General features: G+C 63.8%; 2 protein-coding genes across 2 annotated transcripts; one reads left to right on the top strand and one right to left on the bottom strand.

The window, feature by feature from the left end:
- Positions 1-165: 165 nt before the first annotated feature.
- PACSIN1 (protein kinase C and casein kinase substrate in neurons 1) lies at positions 166-17,547 on the top strand. The gene is given in 10 exon segments (XM_054176507.1): positions 166-244; positions 12,022-12,154; positions 13,279-13,435; positions 13,540-13,775; positions 13,924-14,079; positions 14,420-14,595; positions 14,888-15,008; positions 15,091-15,212; positions 15,408-15,685; positions 16,029-17,547. Coding segments are annotated over 9 exon segments (1,419 nt in total). The 5' UTR covers positions 166-244; positions 12,022-12,091; the 3' UTR covers positions 16,139-17,547.
- Positions 17,548-19,854: 2,307 nt separating this feature from the next.
- Positions 19,855-22,127, bottom strand: SPDEF (SAM pointed domain containing ETS transcription factor). Its single transcript, XM_054176508.1, has 5 exons — positions 21,688-22,127; positions 20,593-20,790; positions 20,453-20,500; positions 20,135-20,275; positions 19,855-20,038 (listed from the first exon to the last, which is right to left on the bottom strand). The coding sequence occupies exons 1-5, from the start codon at positions 22,121-22,123 to the stop codon at positions 19,860-19,862; spliced, it is 1,002 nt and encodes a 333-aa protein (XP_054032483.1). The 5' UTR covers positions 22,124-22,127; the 3' UTR covers positions 19,855-19,859.
- Positions 22,128-22,414: the final 287 nt, after the last annotated feature.

Below are 22,414 nucleotides of genomic sequence, written 5' to 3'. Positions count from 1 at the left end.
GGACCCCCCAGCAGCTCCAGCCGGGCCACGCGGGGCTCCAGGCTCGCTGCCATCCCTCTCCGCTGTCACTTTGTGCGGCCACGGCGCCGTTCCGCGGGGCGGCGATTGGCTGGCTAAAAATGCCTCCCTAATCTCCGTGCTGATCTTTACCCCCTCCTCCCCATCTGCCGTGACCTTCCTGCCGATGTGCAGAGCCAGCCCCGGCGACCGGCGGCCAGCCCCGCTCCGTCCCCGCGTCCCAAAGGTAGCTGCGGGGGCTGTCCCGGACCCCCGGCGAGGCGGGAGGGCGGGGGCGGTGCCCGGGGGTTGTCGCGGCGAGGGTCGGTGGCGTGGAGCCCAGCGCCGGCGTGGTGATGGTGGTGGTGTCCCCAGGTGGTGGTTGGCATGCGGGGGGCTTGGGGCGGTGCCGCCACGTTGAGGCCACCTCGACTCCTCTCTGGGGGTCCCTGTAAGGTGGCTTGAAATGGCTCTGCCCCCTGTGCCAGTGGCTGCTTGCTGGGAAGTGAAGCCTGCTCCAGCAGAGCAGCTCCCTGACCCACTTAAAGCGATTTGCAACCTCTGCTGGGCTGTGCCAAGTGGGAATCGCTGTGGGCCTCGGGTTGCCCCACAGCTTTGGGGTTCACCCCTTTTGTCCTGGCCTTGCAGCATCTCTGGCAGGGTGGAAGGGCAGGATGGGTGCCACAGGTCCCTGCCCAGCTGCCTGCACCTCCAAGGAAGCTGAGGTCTGGTGTGAAGTGGCAGTGAGGGGCAGGGGGTCGGGGCAGGGCTCTGACAGGGGTCTGGTTGGGGTTTGGCAGGGGGCAAAGCTTCTGAGGTCTCACAGGATGTGGCACCATGGAGTTGGTGGGATGCAGTAGGTCAGTGTGCTGTGCCCATTGCCCCCACAGCCCACCCAAGCACCTGCTGCACCTGAAGGGGCTTCCAAAGGGGTGGGTGCTGGCCCCATGTGTCGACCATGGGGCCAAGGATGCCCCAGGGCCACACTCACTTTTGCCAGGCTGGTGCCTTGCTCATCCTTCCTCCTCCACCTCCCTGGGACATGTCTGGCATGAGGTGAGGACCTCAGGCACCTGCTCCAAGACCTTCAGTCAAAGTGGTTCAGCCTGTGCCAGCCACCCCTGCCCAGCTCCAGGGTGCTCTGGTGATGAGCTCATGGCAGAGCACCCCCAGGAGCTCCCTGATCCGGTCAGCCAGGCACCACGGCACCCAAGCAGCTGGCAGGAGCTGAGGCTCTGCAAGGCAGCTTAAGCAGAGCCTGGGGCTGCTCGGGGCTCTGCCTTGCCAGCTGCAGGCAGGGGCTCAGGCAAACCCATGTTTGCCCCCAGCATGTGAGCTCTGGAAGCACAGGGAGCAACAGAGCTGTGATTTTGGGGCTGTGCTAGGGTGAGCAGGTGGCCTAAGGACCACTGCCTGCCTAGGAAGCTGGAGGGAGCAGCAGGGTCCTTGGGGGGATTGTGCCAGGGCAGAGCTGGAGGCTGGAGCAAGAGGTGCTGAAAGATGCAGCAGCTCCTGAGGTGTCTGGAGCTGCCTGGTGCCACCCTGGGGCTTTGCTATCATCTGGTTGCCTCCTTTCTTCCTCTCAGAGCAGGGATGGAGCTGGGGGGAAGGAATTCCCCCTCGGGGCAGGGGTGGGGATGCTGCAACAAGAGAAATGTATCTCCTGGCTCATCCCACGAAGCAGGAGAGCTGCCCTTGCCCACCTCATCCCTCTCCTCCTCTTTGCCACTCTGGTGCCTGCCTTGGAAGTGGCAAGGCAAGAGCTTTGCTAACCGGATTAGAGCTTCCCCGGCAGCCTCTGGGGCTGCTGCCGCTTCCCTCGGCCCCCGCACCACCTCCCCTGGGCAAACCTCATCCCTGAGCCAAGCGTGGGGCAAGGCCATCTCTGCAGCATGGCCTGGCCAGGGGACCACACCACGGGCCCCAGACAAGGACCTGGTGCCACACTGTGGCTTCTGTCACCGTGGCTCGACCTCAAAACCCTGGCTGAAGCCCTGGGGCTCCTTCCCACCTCCTAGGATTTCCTGTTCCCACTGCAGGAATTTGTCAGCCACTGCTTGATGGTGCTGCCCATGGCCTGGGGTCTGCACTGATCCGACCCTCCTGACCCAGCTGTCCCACCTCTGCCCGGGGTGTGTGGCTGCCACAGGGGCTGCAGCAGGGCAGGGGCTGGATTTAACCCTAAAGGGATTGAGGAGGGCGAGCCCAGGTGGCTGTCAGGCATCGATTAGTGACGTGGGCAGGGGCAGGGAGAAGGGGAGGGGAAGGAAGGGAAGATCCTTCTGCACCAGGGCCAATGTCCTGCAGCAGCCAAAGCCTGGGTTTGCCTCTTGGTGGAACTCTCCTTGCTGCGTCCCCAGCCCTGCCGGCCTCCCTGGCCATGCTGGGAGGAGATGTTGCTGGGGCCAGGATGGAGCTGGGCACCTCCAGCACAGCTTGGCAGGAGGAGGAGACCACAGCAAGTGGCTGTGCCCAGGGACAGACTTTGTCCCTGCAAGGTGACAGCTTGGCAGGTGTTTGTGCAACACCTTGAAGGCAAAGGCAAGAGCCTGTTGTGCTGCTGCAGATGAGTCCTGGAGAATCACAGAAAGCAAGATGGGAGCTGGAAGGGGCCTCTGGAGCTCATCCAGCCCCAGCCTCTGCTCCAGCAGGGCACCCACAGCAGCTTGCCCAGGAGCACAATGGCCAGGGGGGATTCAGAATCTCTCCAGAGACTCCACAACTTCTCTGGGCAGCCTGCTTAAGGGCTCCAGCACCCTCAAAGCCAAGAACCTCCTGGGTTCCAGTTTGTGCCCATTGCCCCTGTCCTGTCCCTGGGCACTGCCTAGAACAGTCTGGCCCCAGCCTCATGCCCCCACCCTTTATCTCATGCTGAGCATTGCTCAGCTCCCCTCTGGGGCTGCTCTTCTCCAGGCCCCAAGACTCTCAGCATTTGCTCCTCACAGAGATGCTCCAGGCCCCTAATCTGGAGAGAAGGGGAGGATGCATCCAGCAAGCAGCATCCCAAAGGGGCCAAGACAGCATCCAGCTGCCCTCAACATGGCACAGGGTGGGAGGAAGGAAGCAGCAAGGCTCCAGCACCACCATTGCTGTGGCCATGGGCAATACACATGGTCTGCTCCCATGGCAGCTGCTGCACCAAGCTCCATGCAGCTTCCCAGGAAAAATGGAGCCTTTGTGTCCCATCCCCAGCCCCTTCCCCGGAAGGGCTCAGAGGATGCCCCCAGAGCAGACAAGAGGAGGATTGTCTTGGTGGGAGCAGGGCTTCTGGCAGCACCTGCCCCATGCCTGGGTGCTCCACAATGGCTGCCTTTCTGCATAATAGCTGCAGAGAGGCCAATTATCCTCTGCTGCTAATTACAGATGCAGAATAGCCCTGTGCCTGCATTCTCCCACCCAGCCCCAAAGGGCTCTGGGGGCCAGCAGCACATCCGGGGTGGGGGCACAGCCTGGGCATGGGGTGAGTGTGGGGGCACTGACTCCATCCAGCCCTGCAAGCCCCAGCTCGTGCTGCTCTCGGGGCCAGCACGGAGTGGGAAGGAGCAGTGGGAGGCCAAGGATGGGCTTGCCATGAGGGGCATGCCAGGACCCTTCTCTGCCCCCATCCCCACACAGCCTTTCCTGGAGCACCCATGGGCTGGGGGCTGTCCCAGCCCAGCCAGCTCAGCAGGCAGCACCATGACTGGGGGTTCTGCTGGGATGTAGGGAGGCAGACAGGAGCAGGCCACGCTTGGCCATGCCCCCCTGGTTCGTGTGCAGGCTGCTGCTCGTGCCAGGGTGATGGGCAGAGGGGCTGAGAGCTGCTGGCTGTTCTCTCCCCTCGCTGCACAGGCAGCCCTGAGAGCATGGTCTGGGCTATTTTCCTTGCTTCTCAGTTTGCCCTGGTGCCCCAGGAGCCATAATTTCAGAGGGAAAAGTGAACTGATAAATCAAGGCTAATGTTTTGCCAATAGTGGCTGCTGCTTCCCACAAGGAAACTCATTTTACAGGAGGGGAAATAACTTACCACGGGAAATAACAAGCAGTGGGGTGGTGAGAGCCAGGGAAAAGTTTATCATGGCTGAGTTTGTGGTGAAGGAGCTGGCTGCTGCTGCAGGAACATCCTGCTGTGGGGGCAGGGCTCCTGCCTGCTACCAGCACCGAGCAGCCTGGGGACGGAGGCCTGCGATGTCCTACCTGCATGGACCACATCTGCCACAGAGCTGGCGGCAGTGGGCTGTTAGTGCCGGGAAGTCCCCACCTCGAGTCATTGAGGTCCTCCCTGGGGAGCATTTGTCACCCAGTGCTTCATGCCAAGAATGTTTGCCCCTCTGCAGCCCCATCCAGCAGCAGGGCCAGGGCAGTGGCAGCTGCAGCAGCTCTGCACTGAGAATGCACTGAGCACGGCAGCTCATGGCATGCAAGGATGATGCCCTCTGGTTCCTCAACCTGAAATCATAGCCACAGAATGGTTTGAGTTGGAAGGGACCTTAAAGCTCATCCAGTTCCAACCCCCTCCCGTGGGCAGGGACACCTCTCACCAGCCCAGGTTGCTCAAAGCCTCATCCAGCCTGGCCTTGAGCACTTCCAGGCTTGGAGCCTCCACCACCTCCCTGGGCAACCTGTTCCAGTGTCTCACCACCCTCACTCTGCAGAACTTCCTCCTAATGTCCAATCTAAACCTACCCTGCTCTAGGTTCAAGCCCTTGCCCCTCGTCCTGTCATTCCAAGGGGCAGGGAACCACAGTCTGAGCCCACTCCCGTGTCAGCATCACTTGGATCTCACGCTGCTGCCAGCTGCAGCCGGGCATGAAATGTTCCGGGGGCTCTCTGTCTGAGGGGGAAAGCTACGCTTGGCTGGCACCAGGCTGGAGGGAGCCGGGAGGCAGGCGGCACGGAGCGCCCCGCCGAGCTTCATTAAGCAATCGAAGGCGCTCGTTAGGGGAAAGCTGAGCCGGTGTCGGAGGCCTGCGGAGCCTCCCGGGACTGGGTCGCATTCTCACGGCAACCCGATCCCGGCGGCGGCGCCCGGCAGCCTCATTACTGCAGCCTCTGCGGGCGGCTTCGGTTACCGGGCTGGAAGCGCCGCGGCTCCCGCTGGCTTCTAATTCCCCTGGCATCACCCTCGGGATGGGGGAAAGGCAGGCAGGGTGCGTTGGGGCAGCTGAGCCGGGGGACCCTGCTGCCACCCCCAGCCACATCCTCCTGTCCCTCCGACAGCCTTGGCCACGGGGCAGGAGGGCTCCAGCTCCCTGCTCCCGCCGCGACCCTGTGACAAGTCCTGGTGACCCCCGGCACAAGCCTCGGGAGGAGGCAGATGGCAGTGGGGAGGGAGCTGCCCAGCTCCCTGACCTCAGAGAAGCCTTAGGGGCGGTGCAGCCCCCGTCAGGCCCCTCCCCAGCCCCACTTTCCCCAGCCCAGCCGTGCCGGGTGGCAAGGACTGTTTGTGCTTCTCCTGCCAGCCTGTTCCCAGCTGGCACATTTGGCAAGGAGGTGGCACCGGCTGCCTCTCCGAGGGCGTTCCGGGGGGGGTTGTTTTGTAAAAGGATGCACCTCGGCCCCCAAATCCTCCCTGCAGCCCCTTCCCGGGGCTCTGTGCAGGAGGGGCAAGGACCCAAAGAGCAGCAGGATGAGCATCCCCGGGGGGATCCTCATTCTGCTCCCCCCGAAACCCCCCAGCACTGCAGCCCAAGCAGCTGATTTGTGACCCTAAAGGAGTCTCACAGACAGTGTCGCTGGGGCCGGCCCCCCACATGCACTCGGCCACTGCCTCCCCCAGCCCCGGCTCACAGCACCCCATGCAGTGGAGTAGCCCTGGCGGATGGGTACTGAGCACCCACCTGGCACCAGGGGGCAGATGCCTGGGGACCATGTCCTGCGTGGGGGTCTCAGGATGAGCACGGTAGAGACATGGCTGTGGTGGGGGCTGGAAGGTGCACCCCGGAGCAAGCACACACTCGAGGGCAGCAGGCCAAGGAGGGAGGGTCTTTGCCGGTGGGGGAGGTGATGTCCATCCTCCTCTCACCCCCGGGATGATTTTGGCAACCTTTGCAGGCAGCGGCTCCATCCCCGGTTGCCATGGCAACGGGCAGGCTGCAGGCAGGGCGCATTCCCGCGGCCGTGCGCGCTCCCGCTGCTGCACGGCTGGTGCGGAGAGCGCAGCGCAGCGCAGCCCGTCCCGCCGTGCCCGGCGGAGCGTCCCCCTCCCCCGGGCCCCCCCCGGCCCCCGTCGCCAGCCCAGGTAAGAAACAGCCCCTTGCCGGGGGCTTCTCTGGGGACAGCCCGGGAGGGGACAGCCGAGAGCCGTGACCCCACGGTGGGGATGGGGCTGCGTGGGTGCAGGAGGGGATGGGGGTGCGGGTAGGGATGGGGGTGTCTGGGTGCCTAGTGGGGATGGGGAGAGGGAATGGGGGCGATGCTGTGGAGGGAGCAGGCAGCATGAGGTGGGTTTGCACCCCCTGGCAGGACGTGGTGTCCCCTGATCTCTTCCGCAGTCCGGGGAGCCTGGAGGGGACATGACCTTCACCCCCCCCGCCTGAGAGGCTGCTGTGGCAAGGGACACCCCCTCTGCAATGCTGCCGCACTCCCGGGCTTGTGCCTCAGTTTCCCCAGCTGCAAATGCTGAGGGGAACTTGTGCTGCCCCCCTACCCAAATGAGGACATCACTCCATCACTGACAGCCCCCCCCCGCTGTTGTCTTCCCGCCTCCCCTCTGCCCCCACCCCCTCTTCTTTCTTGCCCTCTCCCTGAGCCCCTCCAGCTCCTGGTCACCCTCCCCCAGCCCAGAGAGCTGAAATCCTGCTGTCCCCCCAGAGCACCCTGCTCCTGACAGCCCCCTTCGCCTCCTGTCACCTCCATCCCACCAAGGCAGAGGGGGCAGAGGGGGCACGACCCCCCCCATGCCGTGCCCACACGTGATGCTCTGCCTCCCCCCTCCCTGATGCAGAAGCGAGGGGCTGGCACCGAGGGGCTGGCACCGAGGGGCTGCCACCGAGGGGCTGGCACCGTGGGGCTGCCACCGTGGGGCTGCCACCGCCGTAATCCTCCGGCACCACTTCGTGCTGCCTCTCGGTTTAACTGAAGCCTCACATTTGGGTTTCTGCCTAAAACCTGGCTCCTGGGACCCCCAGCCCCCTGGGACACAAAATCCTCGCCTCGGGGTCTGAGTGTCCTTGTTTACAGCACAGAGCTAAGGCAGCAGGCTGGGAAAAGCTGCAAAGCTGGGAGGCTGGAGCTGAAAGCCTCAAGGCTGAGGGTCAGCCTCATCTCCCCTGCCCAGGCCTGGGCACAGGCAGGGGCTCGACGATCCTGCTGCTCTCTGTGGTGCCCATCTGCATTGCCAGCACATCCACTGCCCCTCAGGGCGCCAGGAGCTGCCCGCAGAGGAGCCCTTGCCTCGTCTGCTGGTGCCAAGCCTCTTTCCAGACATCTTTGCCCAAGGCTGGTAAAAGCCCAGGAAGAGTTAGCTGTGCCCAGGGTAACTTTGGGGAGCACAGGAGGAAGGTGAAGGTGTCCCCAGCGGGCACACAGCATGCAGAGCCCTTGGCTGCCAGGGCTTGGAGCAAACCTGGCTCCCTTGGCTACTGCAACCTGGCAGCACCTGGCCCCCCTGCCCGGCCAGCAGAGTGCAGGGCATGGGGCTCCCAGGGACATTCCTGGATCATGGAACCTCCTTTGCAAATGGTTTTAGGACGCCTGCAAGCCCTCACCTGGCACAGTCCAGCTGCACCCCCCGGTCCCCAGAGCCCTCCCCAGGCCAATGCAGATGACCCTGACTGAAGCAAGGTGGCTGCCACAGGCACATCCCACACAGCACCCCTTGGAGAAGTGCCTCCCAGGAGTTTGCCACCGTTACTTGCTGCCCTCAGAGCCACCTCGGGCATTGCTTGAGCTGCCTTTGCCAGCTCCAGGCCAGCCCTATGGCACTGCCCTGGCCTGAGTCCCACAGAGAAGCCCCTGCTGCCGGGGGACACCCATCCCCCCCCCCTGCCCGCGGTTCTGGCTGCTGAGCTCCAGCCCTGTTCAGCTTGCAGCCAGAGGGATTTTGCCAGGGAAGGCAGGATGAGGCCCTGCCATGAGCTGTTTGCAGCACGGAGCTGCCTCACCTCCCGCCTGGCCCTGGGCTCAGTTTGATGGGGAGGGGGGAGGGGGCGAGCCCTCAGCCCAGGGCTCAGCTCTGCCCCTGCCTGCTCTCCCAGCGCCTGGTGCGGAGCTGCCAGAGTGAATCAGCAGCACCTGCTTAACCATTTCCTTGTAGGGGCCACAGTGGCTGTGGAGAGGGGAACAGCTCAGCCGTGCCACACCGAGCCCCTCTGTGCCTGCTCTGCTCCTCCCTCACCAGCCCCAGGCTGCATTCTCCTGCCCCAGGGGCTTGGGGATCTGCCTGGTGCTGGTGGGGAACCTGCAGCTCCCGGCCAGGTCCACACTGAGCAGCAGACCAGGTGGCATCCCCTGCAGCTGCAAAGCCTCTTGCAAAGCACATCAGTGCTACCAGCTTTGCCCAGGGACCTGCCATCATGCTGGAGGCATCCCCCCCCCCATACCAGGCCATAGTGGGAACAGCCTGCAGGCATTAGTGCCATGGTGGATGTGGCACTGAGGTTGGGAGCTTCCAGCAGCTGATGCATCCCTGGAGCTGCCATGGTGCCGTGGGTGATGCTGCTGCCAGGCTCTCCTGGGCTTCCTTGGCTGTTTAGTACCCACTTGTCTTTGCCACAAGGGGTTTTCATGGGTGGTGACAGTGGTGCATCACAGTGGCCTTTGGTGCTGCCACACAAGGGAGAGCAAATATCCTTCCCCACCCCAGCCTGACTCCCTCCTCCTGAACTGCCTTGGCCTCCTGTGCTTACAGAAGGAGGCAGAAGGCAGCAGCTCTTCCCCACAGCCCCAGGAGGGTTTGATGTGAGAGGCCAGGTCAGTGCCAGTGCTTAACTGCCACTGGGTCCTGTCCAGCTGCTGAGCTCCAGCTTTGCTGCCAGGAGCCCCTGGGTAGCTGCGAGGTGGCAGTGTGCAGCACAGCACAGTGTCACCATCCTGTCCCCAGCTCACGTGCTCCAAACAAGCCAGGGACCCAGTGCCCCCAGCTGCGGTGGCACTGGCCAGGCTGGGCTGTGGCTCTGTATTGGGATCCTGCAGCTCCAAGTCAGGATGGTTCATGTCCATGCTGGGATGCTGCAGCTCCAGAAGGGCTTTGCACCAGAGCAGCACTGAGTGTTGCAGCGAGTTGTGCCCAGGGTTGGTGTTGGGGAGCTCTCCACTTGCTCTGATTCCTACAGGGACAGGAGGGGGACAGGGACAGGACAGGCTTGCTCTGTGTCTCTCCTTGTGGTGCCTCCTCCACCATCCTGCCTTGGCAAAGGGCTCTTTGCAGCAGGAGGCTCTGCAGCCCCTCTGGCCCCTGGTGCCCAGATGATGTGCAGGCAGGATGGGGACACACACAGGCAGCTGCCTGCTGCCTGTATCACATCCCCACCGTCTGCTTTTTGGCTGCAGCAAATGTGCTGGGGCCAGGGCAAGCAGAAAACCTGGAGGCAGAGTAACCTCTGCCCAGACACAGCCTCTCCCCAGGGAGAGATCCCAGGACCCAGGAAGGGGTATCCCCACCCAACAGCACACCTTGAGGCTGAAGCACCAGTGGTTGGACATTGAAGGGAGATGTGAGAGCAAAGGCAAAGAGAGTGGAGAGAGCTAGGGGCATGGCTGCCATCCACAGGGCACCTGGCTTGTCCTTCTCACCCTTCCTGGGAGGCTGCAGGAGGGAGCATCCAGTGGATGCTGGAGCAGTGCTGGCCCAAAGCTCTGCAGCCCATCTGCTAGGGGCAGGGGACAGCACATCCAGGCTGTCACTGCCTGACTGTGGCCAGGGCACTGCCAGTAAGGTCTGTGGCAGCTGCCCGTGCCCGCAGTGTCGGCAGCTCCAGTCCTCTGCATTGCAGCAGCCTCCTGCCTGTGCAGGGTCGGTGGCCACATCCCCAGTCCCCATGGAGGGCAGAGACCCCCCTGCAGTGCTGGGGGCAGTGGGAGCTGCCCGGTGGGTGAGATGAGCTGTGGCCGACGGGCTCAGGGGCGCAGGGGGGCAGCTGCTGTGGGAGGACCCCAAGGGCACACAGGGACAGGAACTGGGACAAACTTTATTGTGATGCCAAACACTCCGTGTCTCCCCTCCAGCAGCGTCGTGGAAATGTGGGGCTGGGGGAGGGGGAGTGAAGCGGAGCCCCCTCAGCCGAGGGTGCCCAAGCAGCAGCACGTGGCAGGGGCTGGCAGTTCGCCACGCCGTGGCTCGGCCGCCGGCACTGCGGGCGCTGGGCATCACCGCCAGCCGCCTTGATGCGAAGCGATGGATTGGCTGTGCCAGAGGGGCCAAGGCGGCGGGCGCGGGGGCTGGCATGAGCTGCACGGGCAGCCCGGCACGGCGAGGGGCACACGCGTGGGTGGGCGACGGGGTGCGCGGCAGAAGAGCGGTGACAAGGTGGCAGCGTTGGCTGGGAAGTGATGCAGAGCCAAAAATAATCCCCGAGCTGCGGCTCTGCCGGACCAGGCACCGCCGAGGAGCAGGAGCTGCGGCAGCCACGGCCCGCAGTGCCCCGCGGCCTCGGCTGCTGGGGCCACTTCAGGGGCCCAAGGGACCCCCAGCCACGGGTGTGCTCCCTCCCCGGGGTCCCTGTCACGCTCGTGGGCAGAGCTGGTGCTGGCACCCCAAGGACGCCCTTGCCACGATGGCACAGCCTGTACCAAAGCGAAGAGCCTGAGACCACAGACCCAGGGCTTGCAGGAGGGATGGACACACACGGCACCCCACGGCTCCCTCGGGTGTTGTGCCGCTGGGTGCTCTGCCGCCGCCGTGGGCACGCCGGGGCAGCCCGCGGGTGCTGGGGCCGGGCGCTGGCACGGGTGGGGAGGGCGTTTGTCGTGCCGTGGGTGCCAGGCGGGCGCGGGCGCTGCGTGCTGCCGGCTGCGGGGGGACGGTGCTGGCAGCGCCGCGGTGCCATCCATCTGCGTCTGGGCGAGGGACAGTCACGCATTTATTTTTACCCGGCTGGGGCGGGCGGCAGGCTCGGTGCCTCCCTGCTTATATCACGAAATCCCTGCCAGGCGCTGTTAGTTCCGGCACAGCGAGCCCTGCGCCGCGCTCCTGTAACCGTTTCAGCCCCCGCAGCCTCCTGGGGTCGAGCCCTGCCCCAGACCCTGGGCTCCCCGGGCCCAGCTGTGGGCACAGCTGGAGAGTTAGGCACCTGCCAACTGTTCCCACTGGGTCGGCACCGGGCACCCAGCGTGCCCCAGTCCTGCCCTCCCACCCCATCACCCTCTCCCCAGCACAGGATGGGAGGCAGGCAGCCAGGTCTCCTGCCCCCCACATCTCTGCAGGTGAAGTGGAGAGACACAGGGACCGCGGCCCCATCCTGCTCCCACAGCGCTTGCAGGGACGTGGCAGGAGGGAGCTGGGGGCCTGTGGCTGCGCTGTCCCCACTCCAGTGGCAGATGCCATGTGGGACAGGGCCAGCACTTTGCTGCGGGAGCACTGCCTGGATCGGGGCAGGGTGGGGATGATGAGGATGCTCATGGCCACCACCATCCCCTCTGCATCCCCATCTGATGCCACCCCCAGCCCCATCCTGGGCTCTCGGTGACATGGCAAAGGGTTAAGCCGTGCAGCAGGGCCACGTGAGGCTCCGGGGATGCCGTTTTGCTGGAGATCAGGAAGGATTAGGCTGGAAAGTCAGGAGCAGAGTTTCTTTAGGCAGTGCATCCCCCAGCCCTGGCCCTGCCACGGCCTCTCGCCCCACACCACAGCTCTGCAGGGACCCCTGAGCCAGGCCCTACTGCTGAGCTCCCCACCGTGCTGCGCCCCTGATTCTCCTTCCCAGCACAGCCAGCTCTGGGGGCTTGGATGCCACCAAGCCTGTGGTGGTCACTGGAAGAGTCTCTGGGCACCATCCTCATGCCCAGTGCCTGCAGCCAGATGCTTGTCCCACAGTTCGGCATGCAGGAGGGCTGAGGGTCTCCTGCTCACAGCCCTCCCAACGCCTGCCCTTGCTCTCCCCTCAGTGCATGAGGCTGGTGTCTGCCCCAGAGCCACCCAGTGCCCGCACTGACGCCCAAGGCAGCGCCGGGAGCCATGTCCGGTTCCTACGACGAGTCGGCAGCGGCCGCGGAGGAAACCACCGACAGCTTCTGGGAGGTGAGTCCTGGCCACCCTCTCCTGCTGCAGGGCCCCCACCGCTGTCACTGCATCCCAGGGTGTCCCCTGGGCTGGGGGGGAACCTGCCCTGCCCTCCCACGGTGGCTCAGGTGTCCCAGCCAGCTCTGCTGGAGGTCTCAACCTCAGCTGTCCCCAAAGGGTGCAGAGAGATGGAGGAGACCAAGAGGAGTTTGGCCTCAAGCTGCAGCAGGGGAGGTTTAGGTTGGATGTTAGAAGAAATCTCTTCATCAAAAGGGTTCTCAGAGCCTGGCACAGGCTGCCCATGGAGGTGGCTGAATCCCCATCCCTGGAGGGGTTTCAAAGCTGCAGAGATGTGGTGCTGAGGGCCATGGTTGAGCCCCAGCCTTGGCAGAGTTAGGGAATGGTTGGACTGGAGGCTCTGGCAGGGCTTTTAGATGGTCTGCAAGGGCTTTGCCAACCAAAACACTTCCATGATTCTGTGAGTTGGGTCTGAGCAGCCCCAAAGCCAAAGCTCCATCCTTGCACACCCAATGCGCCTGGGGCTCCCTCCATCCCCACCCGGGGCCGGCAGAGGCTGAGCTGGACAGCCCTGAGCTGAGTAGCCCTGAGCCGAGTGGTACTGACCTGGGCAGCACTGAGCTGGGTGGCACTGAGCTGAGTGGCACTGAGCTAGGCAGCACTGAGCTAGGCAGCACTGAGCTGGGCAGCACTGAGCTGGGTGGCACTGAGCTAGGCGGCACTGAGCTAGGCAGCACTGAGCTGGGTGGCACTGAGCTAGGCAGCACTGAGGTAGGTGGTACTGACCTGGGCAGCACTGAGCTGGGCAGCACTGAGCTGGGTGGCACTGAGCTAGGCAACACTGAGCTGGGCAGCCCTGAGCTGGGCGGCACTGAGCTGGGTGGCACTGAGCTAGGCGGCACTGAGCTAGGCAGCACTGAGCTGGGCAGCCCTGAGCTGGGTGGCACTGAGCTGGGTGGCACTGAGCTAGGCGGCACTGAGCTAGGCAGCACTGAGCTGGGCAGCCCTGAGCTGGGTGGCACTGAGCTGGGCAGCCCTGAGCTGGGCAGCCCCGAGCTGGGCAGCCCCGATCCGGGCAGCCCCGATCCGGGCAGCCCCGGTGTGAGCAGCCTGTGCCGCTGCAGGTGGGGAACTACAAGCGCACGGTGAAGCGCATCGACGACGGGCACCGGCTGTGCAACGACCTGATGAGCTGCGTGCACGAGCGCGCCAAGATCGAGAAGGCCTATGCCCAGCAGCTCACCGACTGGTCCAAGCGGTGGAGGCAGCTCATCGAGAAAGGTGCCCTGGCCGCCCCTCCCCGGGCACGCTCCCTGGGCTGCCCCTGCGCCGGCTCGGCTGGCGGGGGCCGCAGGGTGACGCTGGGCTGTGCCCTGTGCCCCCAGGGCCCCAGTATGGCAGCCTGGAGAAGGCCTGGAGTGCCATCATGACGGAGGCAGACAAGGTGAGCGAGCTGCACCAGGAGGTGAAGAACAGCCTGCTGAACGATGACTTCGAGAAGGTCAAGAACTGGCAGAAGGATGCCTACCACAAGCAGATCATGGGAGGCTTCAAGGAGGCCAAGGAGGCTGACGATGGCTTCCGGAAAGCACAGAAGCCATGGGCCAAGAAGCTCAAGGAGGTGAGAGGAGAAGCACACCCAAGTGTCTCCCAGCTCTGGCTCTGGCTGCCCTGGCCAGGCTGGGTGAGCTGGCTGGCAGCTCCCTGTGGGCAGAGAGGTGGGCAGGGGGCTGTGGCTGTCGCTCTCATTCCTTTCCCTCTCCACGCAGCTGGAGACAGCCAAGAAAGCTTACCACCTGGCCTGCAAGGAGGAGAAGCTGGCCATGACCCGGGAAGCCAACAGCAAGGCAGACCAGTCCAACACCCCTGAGCAGCAGAAGAAGCTCCAGGACAAGGTGGAAAAGTGCAAGCAGGATGTGCAAAAGGTGTGAGCCACTGCCCTGCTCTGGGCACAGGAGGCACTGGGCAGGGAAAACCCACAGCAGTGACCTCTCTTCCCCCATTCATTCCCAGCTTGCCATCCCCAGGCTCTTGAGGAAGAGTGAGGACTTGTGAGCAGTGCTCAGGGAGTGTGAGCAGGGCAGGGATTTGCCTTTCACTGGGGCAAAGTCTCTCCGTCAGCCAGACTGATTTCACCCCCAGAGGCTCATGGCTCAATGTGGGCTCCCCAGCAGGGTGCCCAACAAACCAGACCCTCTGAGCATGCAGAAAGGGCCTCAGAGGTGCTTGAGGAGTAACCAGAGTGCCCTGCTGCACCTTTTCCAGACTCAGGAGAAGTATGAGAAGGTGCTGGACGAGCTGAACAAGTGCACCCCACAGTACATCGAGAGCATGGAGCAGGTCTTTGAGCAGTGCCAGCAGTTTGAGGAGAAGAGGCTCAACTTCCTCAAGGAAGTGCTGCTGGACATCAAGAGGCATCTGAACCTGGCAGAGAGCAGCAGGTAGGTGCCTCCTGTGCCAGCTGGGCAGCAAACGTCCGTGCAAGGTCTGCCTGGAAAGCAGACCAGGCCCTGGAGGGACAGAGCGCTTCCATCAGCCCCTACCACACAGAGGGGAGAAGGTTCTGACCACCACAACAGTCCCCCAGGGGTGCCAGGGTGGCAGAAGAGCTGTGAGGGAGCTTGGCAGCCCCCAGTGCCTCACAGCGGGAGACACAACCTGGGCACGTCCCCATCCCGCCCCGCCGGGGTCCACGTCCCTGTGCAGCAGCCCAGTCCCGGTCTCTCCCCGCAGCTATGCCAACGTGTACCGGGAGCTGGAGCAGACCATCCGCCTGGCGGACGCGCAGGAGGACCTGCGGTGGTTCCGCAGCACCAGCGGCCCCGGGATGCCCATGAACTGGCCCCAGTTCGAGGTGAGGCTGGCACCCTGGGGGTGCTGCTGGCAGCCCCGGGGGGCGGCCGGGAGCTCGAGGTGTGGCTGCTCTGTGCCCGCAGGAGTGGAACCCCGACCTGACGCACACGATAACGCGGAAGGAGAAGCAGAAGAAGGGCGAGGGAGCGCCCCTGGCCAACACCGGCGCCGGCGAGCCGGGCGCGGCGGCGGGCGAGCGCGGCAGGTGAGGGCTGCGGGCGGCGGACGTGGCACGGGAAGGGCGCAGCCTTTGCCAGCGCTGCGGTGACGCCTAAGGGGCCGTGGGATGTCCCTGGGGACAGCCACCGCTCTTCCCTACCATCCCTCCGTGTCTTGCTGGCCTGCCATTAGTGGGGGTCCTGCTGCCTGCAGTCCCCACTCCCCTGGAACCTCGGGGAAGCCACAGCACCCTGCCAGGCATCGGTGGCACAGGGCCACCGTGCCCCCGTCCACTCTGATGTCCTCTCTCCCTCCTGCTGCCCAACCCCAGCGTGAGCAGCCATGACCGTGGGCAGACCTACAGCGCTGAGTGGTCTGACGATGAGGGCAGCAACTCCTTCAACACCTCCGAGGCCAACGGCGGCGCCAACCCCTTCGAGGAGGAGGCCAAGGGCGTGCGGGTGCGGGCGCTGTACGACTACGACGGGCAGGAGCAGGATGAGCTCAGCTTCAAAGCAGGTACAGACTACCCGCGGTGCCAGGGCAGCCAGGGCCTAGCTCCTGGAGCTGCAGGTCCTCCGTGTCTGGGGGTGAAAGCCCTCGAGTAATTCCTGGGTTCTCTCAGCCCTTCAAAGAGTTGAACTGGCAGAGAGGCGAAGGCACAAGCTGAGCCCAAACCCAGGTGGGCCCAGAGCGGTGGTGGGGCCAGGCGCATGAGCCACCCATTGCCTTCCTACCCTACAAACCAGCGTGCTCAGGGTCAGCCTAGAACCCCCCAGCGCCTCCATCCAGGGGAGAAAGAGGCTGCTAGGAGCTGCTCCAGCAGCTCCCATGAGCTGCCCCCTTTCCACCTTCTCTGCAGGGGATGAACTAACCAAGCTGGGGGAAGAGGACGAGCAAGGCTGGTGCAAAGGGCGCTTGGACAACGGGCAGCTGGGGCTCTACCCTGCCAACTACGTGGAGGCAATCTAGGTCTTGTGGTGTGCTCCTCATCGCCGTCAGCAGATCAGTCCACCCTCTGTTGTCTCCATCTCTCCACCAGCCAAGCAGCCATGTCTGGCCCTCACTCCTCACCTAGAGATTCTGACAGATTCCGACCGAGCTTTTATTTTTGTAAGAGTTGTCTCTGGAGAGTATTTTGCATAGCAGCTTCCTGCCGAGGCGCCAGGGACGCCCTGGGCCCAGGGATGCCCTTGGCCGGCAGCTGATTTGTTTTCCAATACCTCAAGATCTTAAAGCCCAACCAGTGAGAGCTCCTGATTGGTTGGTTTTTAAAGATACTGACATCATGAGCCGCCTTCTGATTGGCTGGAACTGTTCCAAAAGGCACAGCGCTGAAGCTCCTGGGACCAATCAAATTCAGCCCCCAAAGCCAAGAGCCAATGGAGCTTGGCTCCATCTTTTGGTGTTTCCATCTTCTCCTCCCCAGCCCATCCTCCCTCCCCCACGGAAGAGGACAAAGGTCCCCTTCGGCCCTGCAGCCCCCTGGCCCCACCTGCAGGCCCCCCTGCAGTCACCTTCATGCCCGGCCTGGGACAGTGGGGACCAGCTGGGATGCTGCTGGGGATGGTCCCCATCCAACTCCCAGCTTCCTGAGCAGAGGCAGGAGCAGCATAGGGATGGGGATGAGCAATGCCCAGCCTTGCGTGGTGCCAGCAGGAGCTGCAGCCAGCTGGGGGACAAGGAGGGTTCAGTGTGGGTAGCAGAGCAGCTGCTTGGTGAAGATGGCTGAGAAGAGCAAAACAGGAGAATGGGCACAGGCTTTGCCCCCTGCTTGTCCCCAGGGGGCTCTACCCCTCCTGCGCTTGGGCTTTGCAGCCGGACGTGGAATGGATGGGACCCTCTCAGCACCCAGCATGGTCACCCCAACCCCTCTGCCCCTGGCACGTTTGCCAGCCTGAGCTCTTCCTTCCAGACCATCTCCTTGTTTCCCATCCCCCTCAGCAGCACTGATGCCATCAGCCCTCTGCACGCTCCTCTCCTCCCCTCCCCTCTCGCTGCTTCATGAATTTTTTGGCCCCAGGGATCAAATGTTCTCATGGAGGCAGGAGATGCACCATGTGCTGGGGGGGCACGGTGGGCAAGAACCACCCAGCCCTGCATCTCCTGCCAGGTATGCAAAAACAGGGAGAAAGAAAACAAAGAAAAGGGAAAACCAAAACCAAAATCGAAACCCAAACAAACCACCAACAACAAATCCAACAAAGCAAAACCCACACAGAGTCCGACACGACCCAGCCAAGCACCTGTCAGCAGCGCCCCCGGTTTTGTCCAGTGGTGGTGTACCCTCAGAGGTCTCTCTATAATCTCTCTCGTGATTGTATGACCATGGATACAACAACAACAAGCAGCAAGAGAAAAATAACTGAGCTCTGTAAGCCTCCTCCAGCTCTGGCTCCTCCTTTGCCGCCGCGCCGGGCTCCTCCCCCCGCTCCGCAGGGGGCTCTTGGGGTTTCGGGCACCCCCAGCACACCCTGGGCAGCTACAGGCGCAGCTGCTGTGGCCCCGGGTAGGGACATCCCCACCACGAGGCTCTAGGGTGCAGTGGGATGGGGGCTGAGATGCTCTGTTGGGGTCCTGAGGGACAAGGGGGCTGTGGGAGAGGCTGCCCTGGGGACAGCGTCCGTGGATGCATCCTCCCCAGCAGGCAGCAGCTTTCCTCACCCTTTAACCCCTTCCATCCCCGCGGGGACACACAACCACCTGTCCTCACCCACCCCACCAAGGGACCTTCAGCAGGGACACAGGATCTGGGGACCAGAGCATTCCCAGAGCAGGGGGAGCAGTCACACACAGGAAACCACAAAACACACCTTGCTGGGGTTTCTTTCCCCCATTTCTTTGTTTCCCCCTTTCCAGAGGCCAAGGCAGTTTTCCTCTTTCCCTTGCTCCTCTCCTCCCTCTTTCGTCCCTCCATCCCTCAGCAGACACTTGCAGGGCTGGCAGGAGTGTGTCCACTCCTGTGCTGTGTGGGAGAGAGAGGAAAAGGCAGAGCCCTCAGGGGCAGCTGGTTTCAGTCGCAAGCAGAAGCCCAAGGGCCAGGTGGCTTTTTCCTTTTGACCTTCCCACCAAGCCTCTCACAGCACCTGGGCCACATCTGTCCTCAGCATCTGAACCTCAACCACAGCTTCCCACCAGCCAACCCCAAAAAGCAAATGGATTACAAAACCCCAATTCTAGTACAAAAGGTGAAGCTCAGCAGCTGACTGCCTCAGGCCCTGCTGCACCTCAGGCCCTGCTGCACCTCAGGCCCTGCTGCACCGTGCAGGTCAAGCTCCCCCAGCTGCCTGTCCCAGCTCGGGCTCGGGGGTTGTGCTCCAGTCACTGTCCAGAGGGAAGCGGCAGAGCTGCCAGCTCCCTTTCCCCAAACTCTGGCATCAGGCAGCCCAAATAAAATCCAAATCTAGGGAAGAGCCCTGTGTCAGGAGCAAGGCCCTGGGGGCTTCAGGGGGCTCTGTGTGTCCCCATGCCCAAGGAAGGGGACCCAGGTCAGGGGACCCCCATGCCTGCAGGGATGCCCTGGTGTGCACAGCCCCACGTCCACCCTTTCCAGCTGCCCCCTTTGCAAACTGCCCACTTGCTGCCCTGTGCAGGGGAGAAGCTGAGGGTGTCCTGGAGCGGGAAGTGAAAGTGCCAGTCCCCAGGGGCTGTCCATTGTCCCCAGGGAACAGCTACCCTGCACCAGGCTCCCATGGCAAGGCAGCATCCCTGGGTGCTGTGGTGCCACCGGTGCCAGGCTGCTCCGGGTCGGGTCAGCATGGGCCCAGCTAAGGGTGTCCCTGTCCCTGTGGGTGCCATTGTGCCCTCTGCTGCCATTGTCCTTGCTCATGCCCAGGCTTTGTCCTCCCTGAACAATGGCTGGGGCAAAGCCACCCACAGCCAGCACCCAGGAGGAAGGGGACAGGGAAGGGACAAGCTGCTGTCCCCTGCCAGATCCGGGCAGCCTCTTTCTTTGCAGCTGAGGCTGAGCTGCAGCAAGGGGCAGAGGCCCCCAGTGTGCTGCACCCCTCCCTGACCAGGGCTGGAGGCCAGGAGCTGCTTGTTGGGGTAAATCCAGTGCACAGGATGGGCAGCGAGGGCAGCCAGCCCCACAGCTGGGACAGTGATGACACAGGGACAGGACCTGTTTAGAGGGGAGAGTGGCCCCAGGGGTGTCCTCTGCCCTCTGAGCAGCTCTGGAGCAGGATGCGGCAGGCACTGAGGTCTGCTGCTAGGACATGCCCTTGGCCTCTGTCCTGATGATGCCCCAGTGCTGCATGGGGAGGGGACAACGTGCCAGAGGGCAAGAGACCTGGGGCAGGACCCCTGCATCCCCCAGCTCCTCCCCAGGTGACCTTCAATCCGTGCCAAAGGGCATCAAGGCTGCAGGGAGCTCTGTGACAGCCACAGCAACATCAGCCTTTATCTCACCCCAGTCAGCCCCCAGCTCCTCTGGCCCCAGGTCCCTGCCCACCCTCCCCTGGGAGCACTCGCAGGTGGTGGTCTTTCAGCTGGGGGCTCCTCCCTGTCCTCCGAGGCTGGGGGGGCCAGAAGGGTCCCATGGTCCATCGATGACGGCCCCGGGATGGGTCGAGCCTCCCAGCACCCAAGCCATGGTCTTCAGGGCTGGAAGATGATTTCTGCGGCCGGGAGGCAGAGGAGGGGCGGTGGTCCCCTTGTCCCTGCCGGGCTCGGCCTGCGGCGCCCCCAGCGCTCAGACTGGGTGCACGAACTGGTAGACGAGGCGCTGGGAGATGTCCGGCTTGCGGATGATGCCCTTCTTGTAGTACTGGCGGATGGAGCGGCTCAGCTTGTCGTAGTTCATGGCCGGGCGGTTCTTGCGGATGCCCCACAGCCGTGCCACCTGCGCCGAGTCCTCGATCTTGAAGATGCCTGGGAGAGCAGCAGGGCAGGGCGGGGGTTACAGCCTCGCCTGCCCGGCCCGGTGCCTGCCCCAGGGCCGCTGGAGCGCCGCCCCCACCCCCCTACCTTTCTCCTTGTTGAGCCAGCGGATGAAGCGGCCGTAGTTGTGCGGCTTCAGCAGCAGCTCCTTGAGGAACTGCCAGAGGTGGATGGGTTGGCCGGCGCAGGACGAGTCCACCTCGCTGTCTGCCCAGCTGGCATCGCCTCCTGTTGTGGACGGGATGGGTGAGATGGGGAGGAGAGAGCCCTCGCTGCCTTGAGCGACCCCCAGGGACCCGCAGGAGTCCTTGGCTGGCTCCAAGCCTGTGGCCCCTGGGGACTCAGCACAGGCACTGGGTCGGGAAGCACTGGGGGCTGGTGGAGCTGAGCCCCCGGGGAACTCACCGCAGTATCTCACATCTCCTGGGGCAGCTTTTTCCTTCATCCAGGCGGCTGGAAGAGAGGAGCAGGATGGTCAGAGGGGCACCTCCTGCTGCACAGCATCCCCCACCCTCCCCAGCTTCCTGCCGGTCCCTGGCACCTACCAGACTTCCAGATGTCGAGGTGGGCGTGCAGGATGTCCCCGCAGGCGGGGCAGCGCTGGCAGAACTGCTCCTCGGACAGCGCACACAGGTCCTTGCCCGACAGCTCCTGGAAGCACTTCCCGACCTGCGGCAGCCGGTACTGGTGCTCCGTCCACAGGATCCACTTCTGCACATTGCCTGGGCTCCAGTCCACAGGGTCTGGGGCAGAGTTGTGAGCGTGGCAAAGCCCTGGGACCCTCAGCTCGCCCCACAGCAGCCCTCCTGCCCTGCTGTGGCATCACCCACCAGGATGGCAGCGCCCAGCTCTCAGCCTGCCCTGGTCCCCAGGGGCAAGACTGTGCCCTTGACACCTCCTTCACCTGGGGAAGCCTCATCCAGCCTTGTAGAGCCCTACTGGCTCCCTGCACCAGCCCAGGTCTCACTCAGTGCTTTAAGGGAGTGGGTGGCAGAGCCCAGCACCTGAGCACATCCTGAGGCTGTGTGTGCCATGGCAGTGATGCCCCTAGGAGGATGGCCAAGTGATGCCCCAGAGAACTCGGTTCTGGGCTGTCCTGCACCCCTTGCACCCAACCCTGTGCCCAGCTTGGGCACCATCAGCTGGCTCCAGGCTGTCCCAAATCCCACACTCATCCACCCATTTCTAATGTCCCATGGAAGATGGTGAAGAGGAAGGATAAGGAAAGCCTCAGGGTCTGCTCCTTGCCCCTCACACCCTGCCCAGAGTGTGTGCAGGGCTGAAGGGCAGCTCACCACACTGCCCTGGGAGGAGGGGAGAGGCTCAGCACCAGGCCCCTCCTGGTCCCTGCACTTCTCTGGCTCTGTGGCACTGGCTGTGCCACACCAGCACCCCAGACCCAGCCCAGGGCTCTGCTAACCTCAGCTTCATCGGGAGCCAGCGAGGCTGGAGGGACATTTGCTAGCATCCCTGGGCATCAGCAAACAGCCCTGCCCAGGAGCAATGCCCAGGGAAACAGGGCAGCAGGGACCCCCAGGCCCCAGCAACCTGGTTGCACCCCAGGAGCTGCAGCATGGCTTCAGTCCCCGTGGTGGTTCATCCCTCCCCCCCTGCAGCCCGGGGGGGCTGGGGGCACTCACCTGCAGCTATGTTGAGGAGCTTGCAGGCCGTCTCGATGTCCTTCAGCACCTCACCCACCACCATGCTCTGGACTTGCTCCAGTGAGTGCTCCACCAGGGCCAGGTCCCCCTCGGCCCCCAGCCCCAAGCCTTGGCTGTCGATGATAGGACATTGCTCCGGCTCCTTCTGCGCCTCCCCTCGCCCCCCCTGGGCACCACCTGGGGATGGCTCCCCCACGCCCTTGGTGGCCCAGGGGATGTCCTCCGAGTAGAGCATGTCAAAGTAGTGCAGGCAGAAAGCAGGCAGGGGCTGCTCAGGGGTGCCAGGGGGGCTGGGGCTGTCTGGGCAGCACCAGCTCTGGGTGTCAGGGTCCTGGGGTGAGAGCAGCAGGGCAGCGTCCGGCCGGCTGAGGCGGCTGGGGGGCAGAGTGGCCAGCCCGGGGCTGGCACTGCCCATCCCTCTGCTCAGGGCTGGCTCCAGACCTGCAGGGAGAGGAGGAGAGGAGAAGCTCACCCCAGCACCAGCCCTGCCTCCCACCCCACAGCCAGGCACAAAGGGAGGAACTAAGCCTCTTAGAGGGAAAAAGCCTCCAAAGAGAGCCACGGAGCCCTGCGAGCCCCTGGCTGAATGCAGGGCCTGGGGTCAGCCGTGGGGCTGGGGCTGCTCTCGGTTTGGGAGGATCAGCTTCAGCAACCTGCAGGGAGAAGGAGCCTGGGGGGCAGGCAGGTCCTGCCCACCAGAGGATTT

This window comes from Dryobates pubescens, chromosome 35 (assembly GCF_014839835.1).
Source record: "Dryobates pubescens isolate bDryPub1 chromosome 35, bDryPub1.pri, whole genome shotgun sequence".
NCBI lineage: Eukaryota > Metazoa > Chordata > Aves > Piciformes > Picidae > Dryobates > Dryobates pubescens.
Note: the sequence above shows the minus strand (reverse complement) of the source record. Positions and strands in the feature narration are given on the sequence as shown.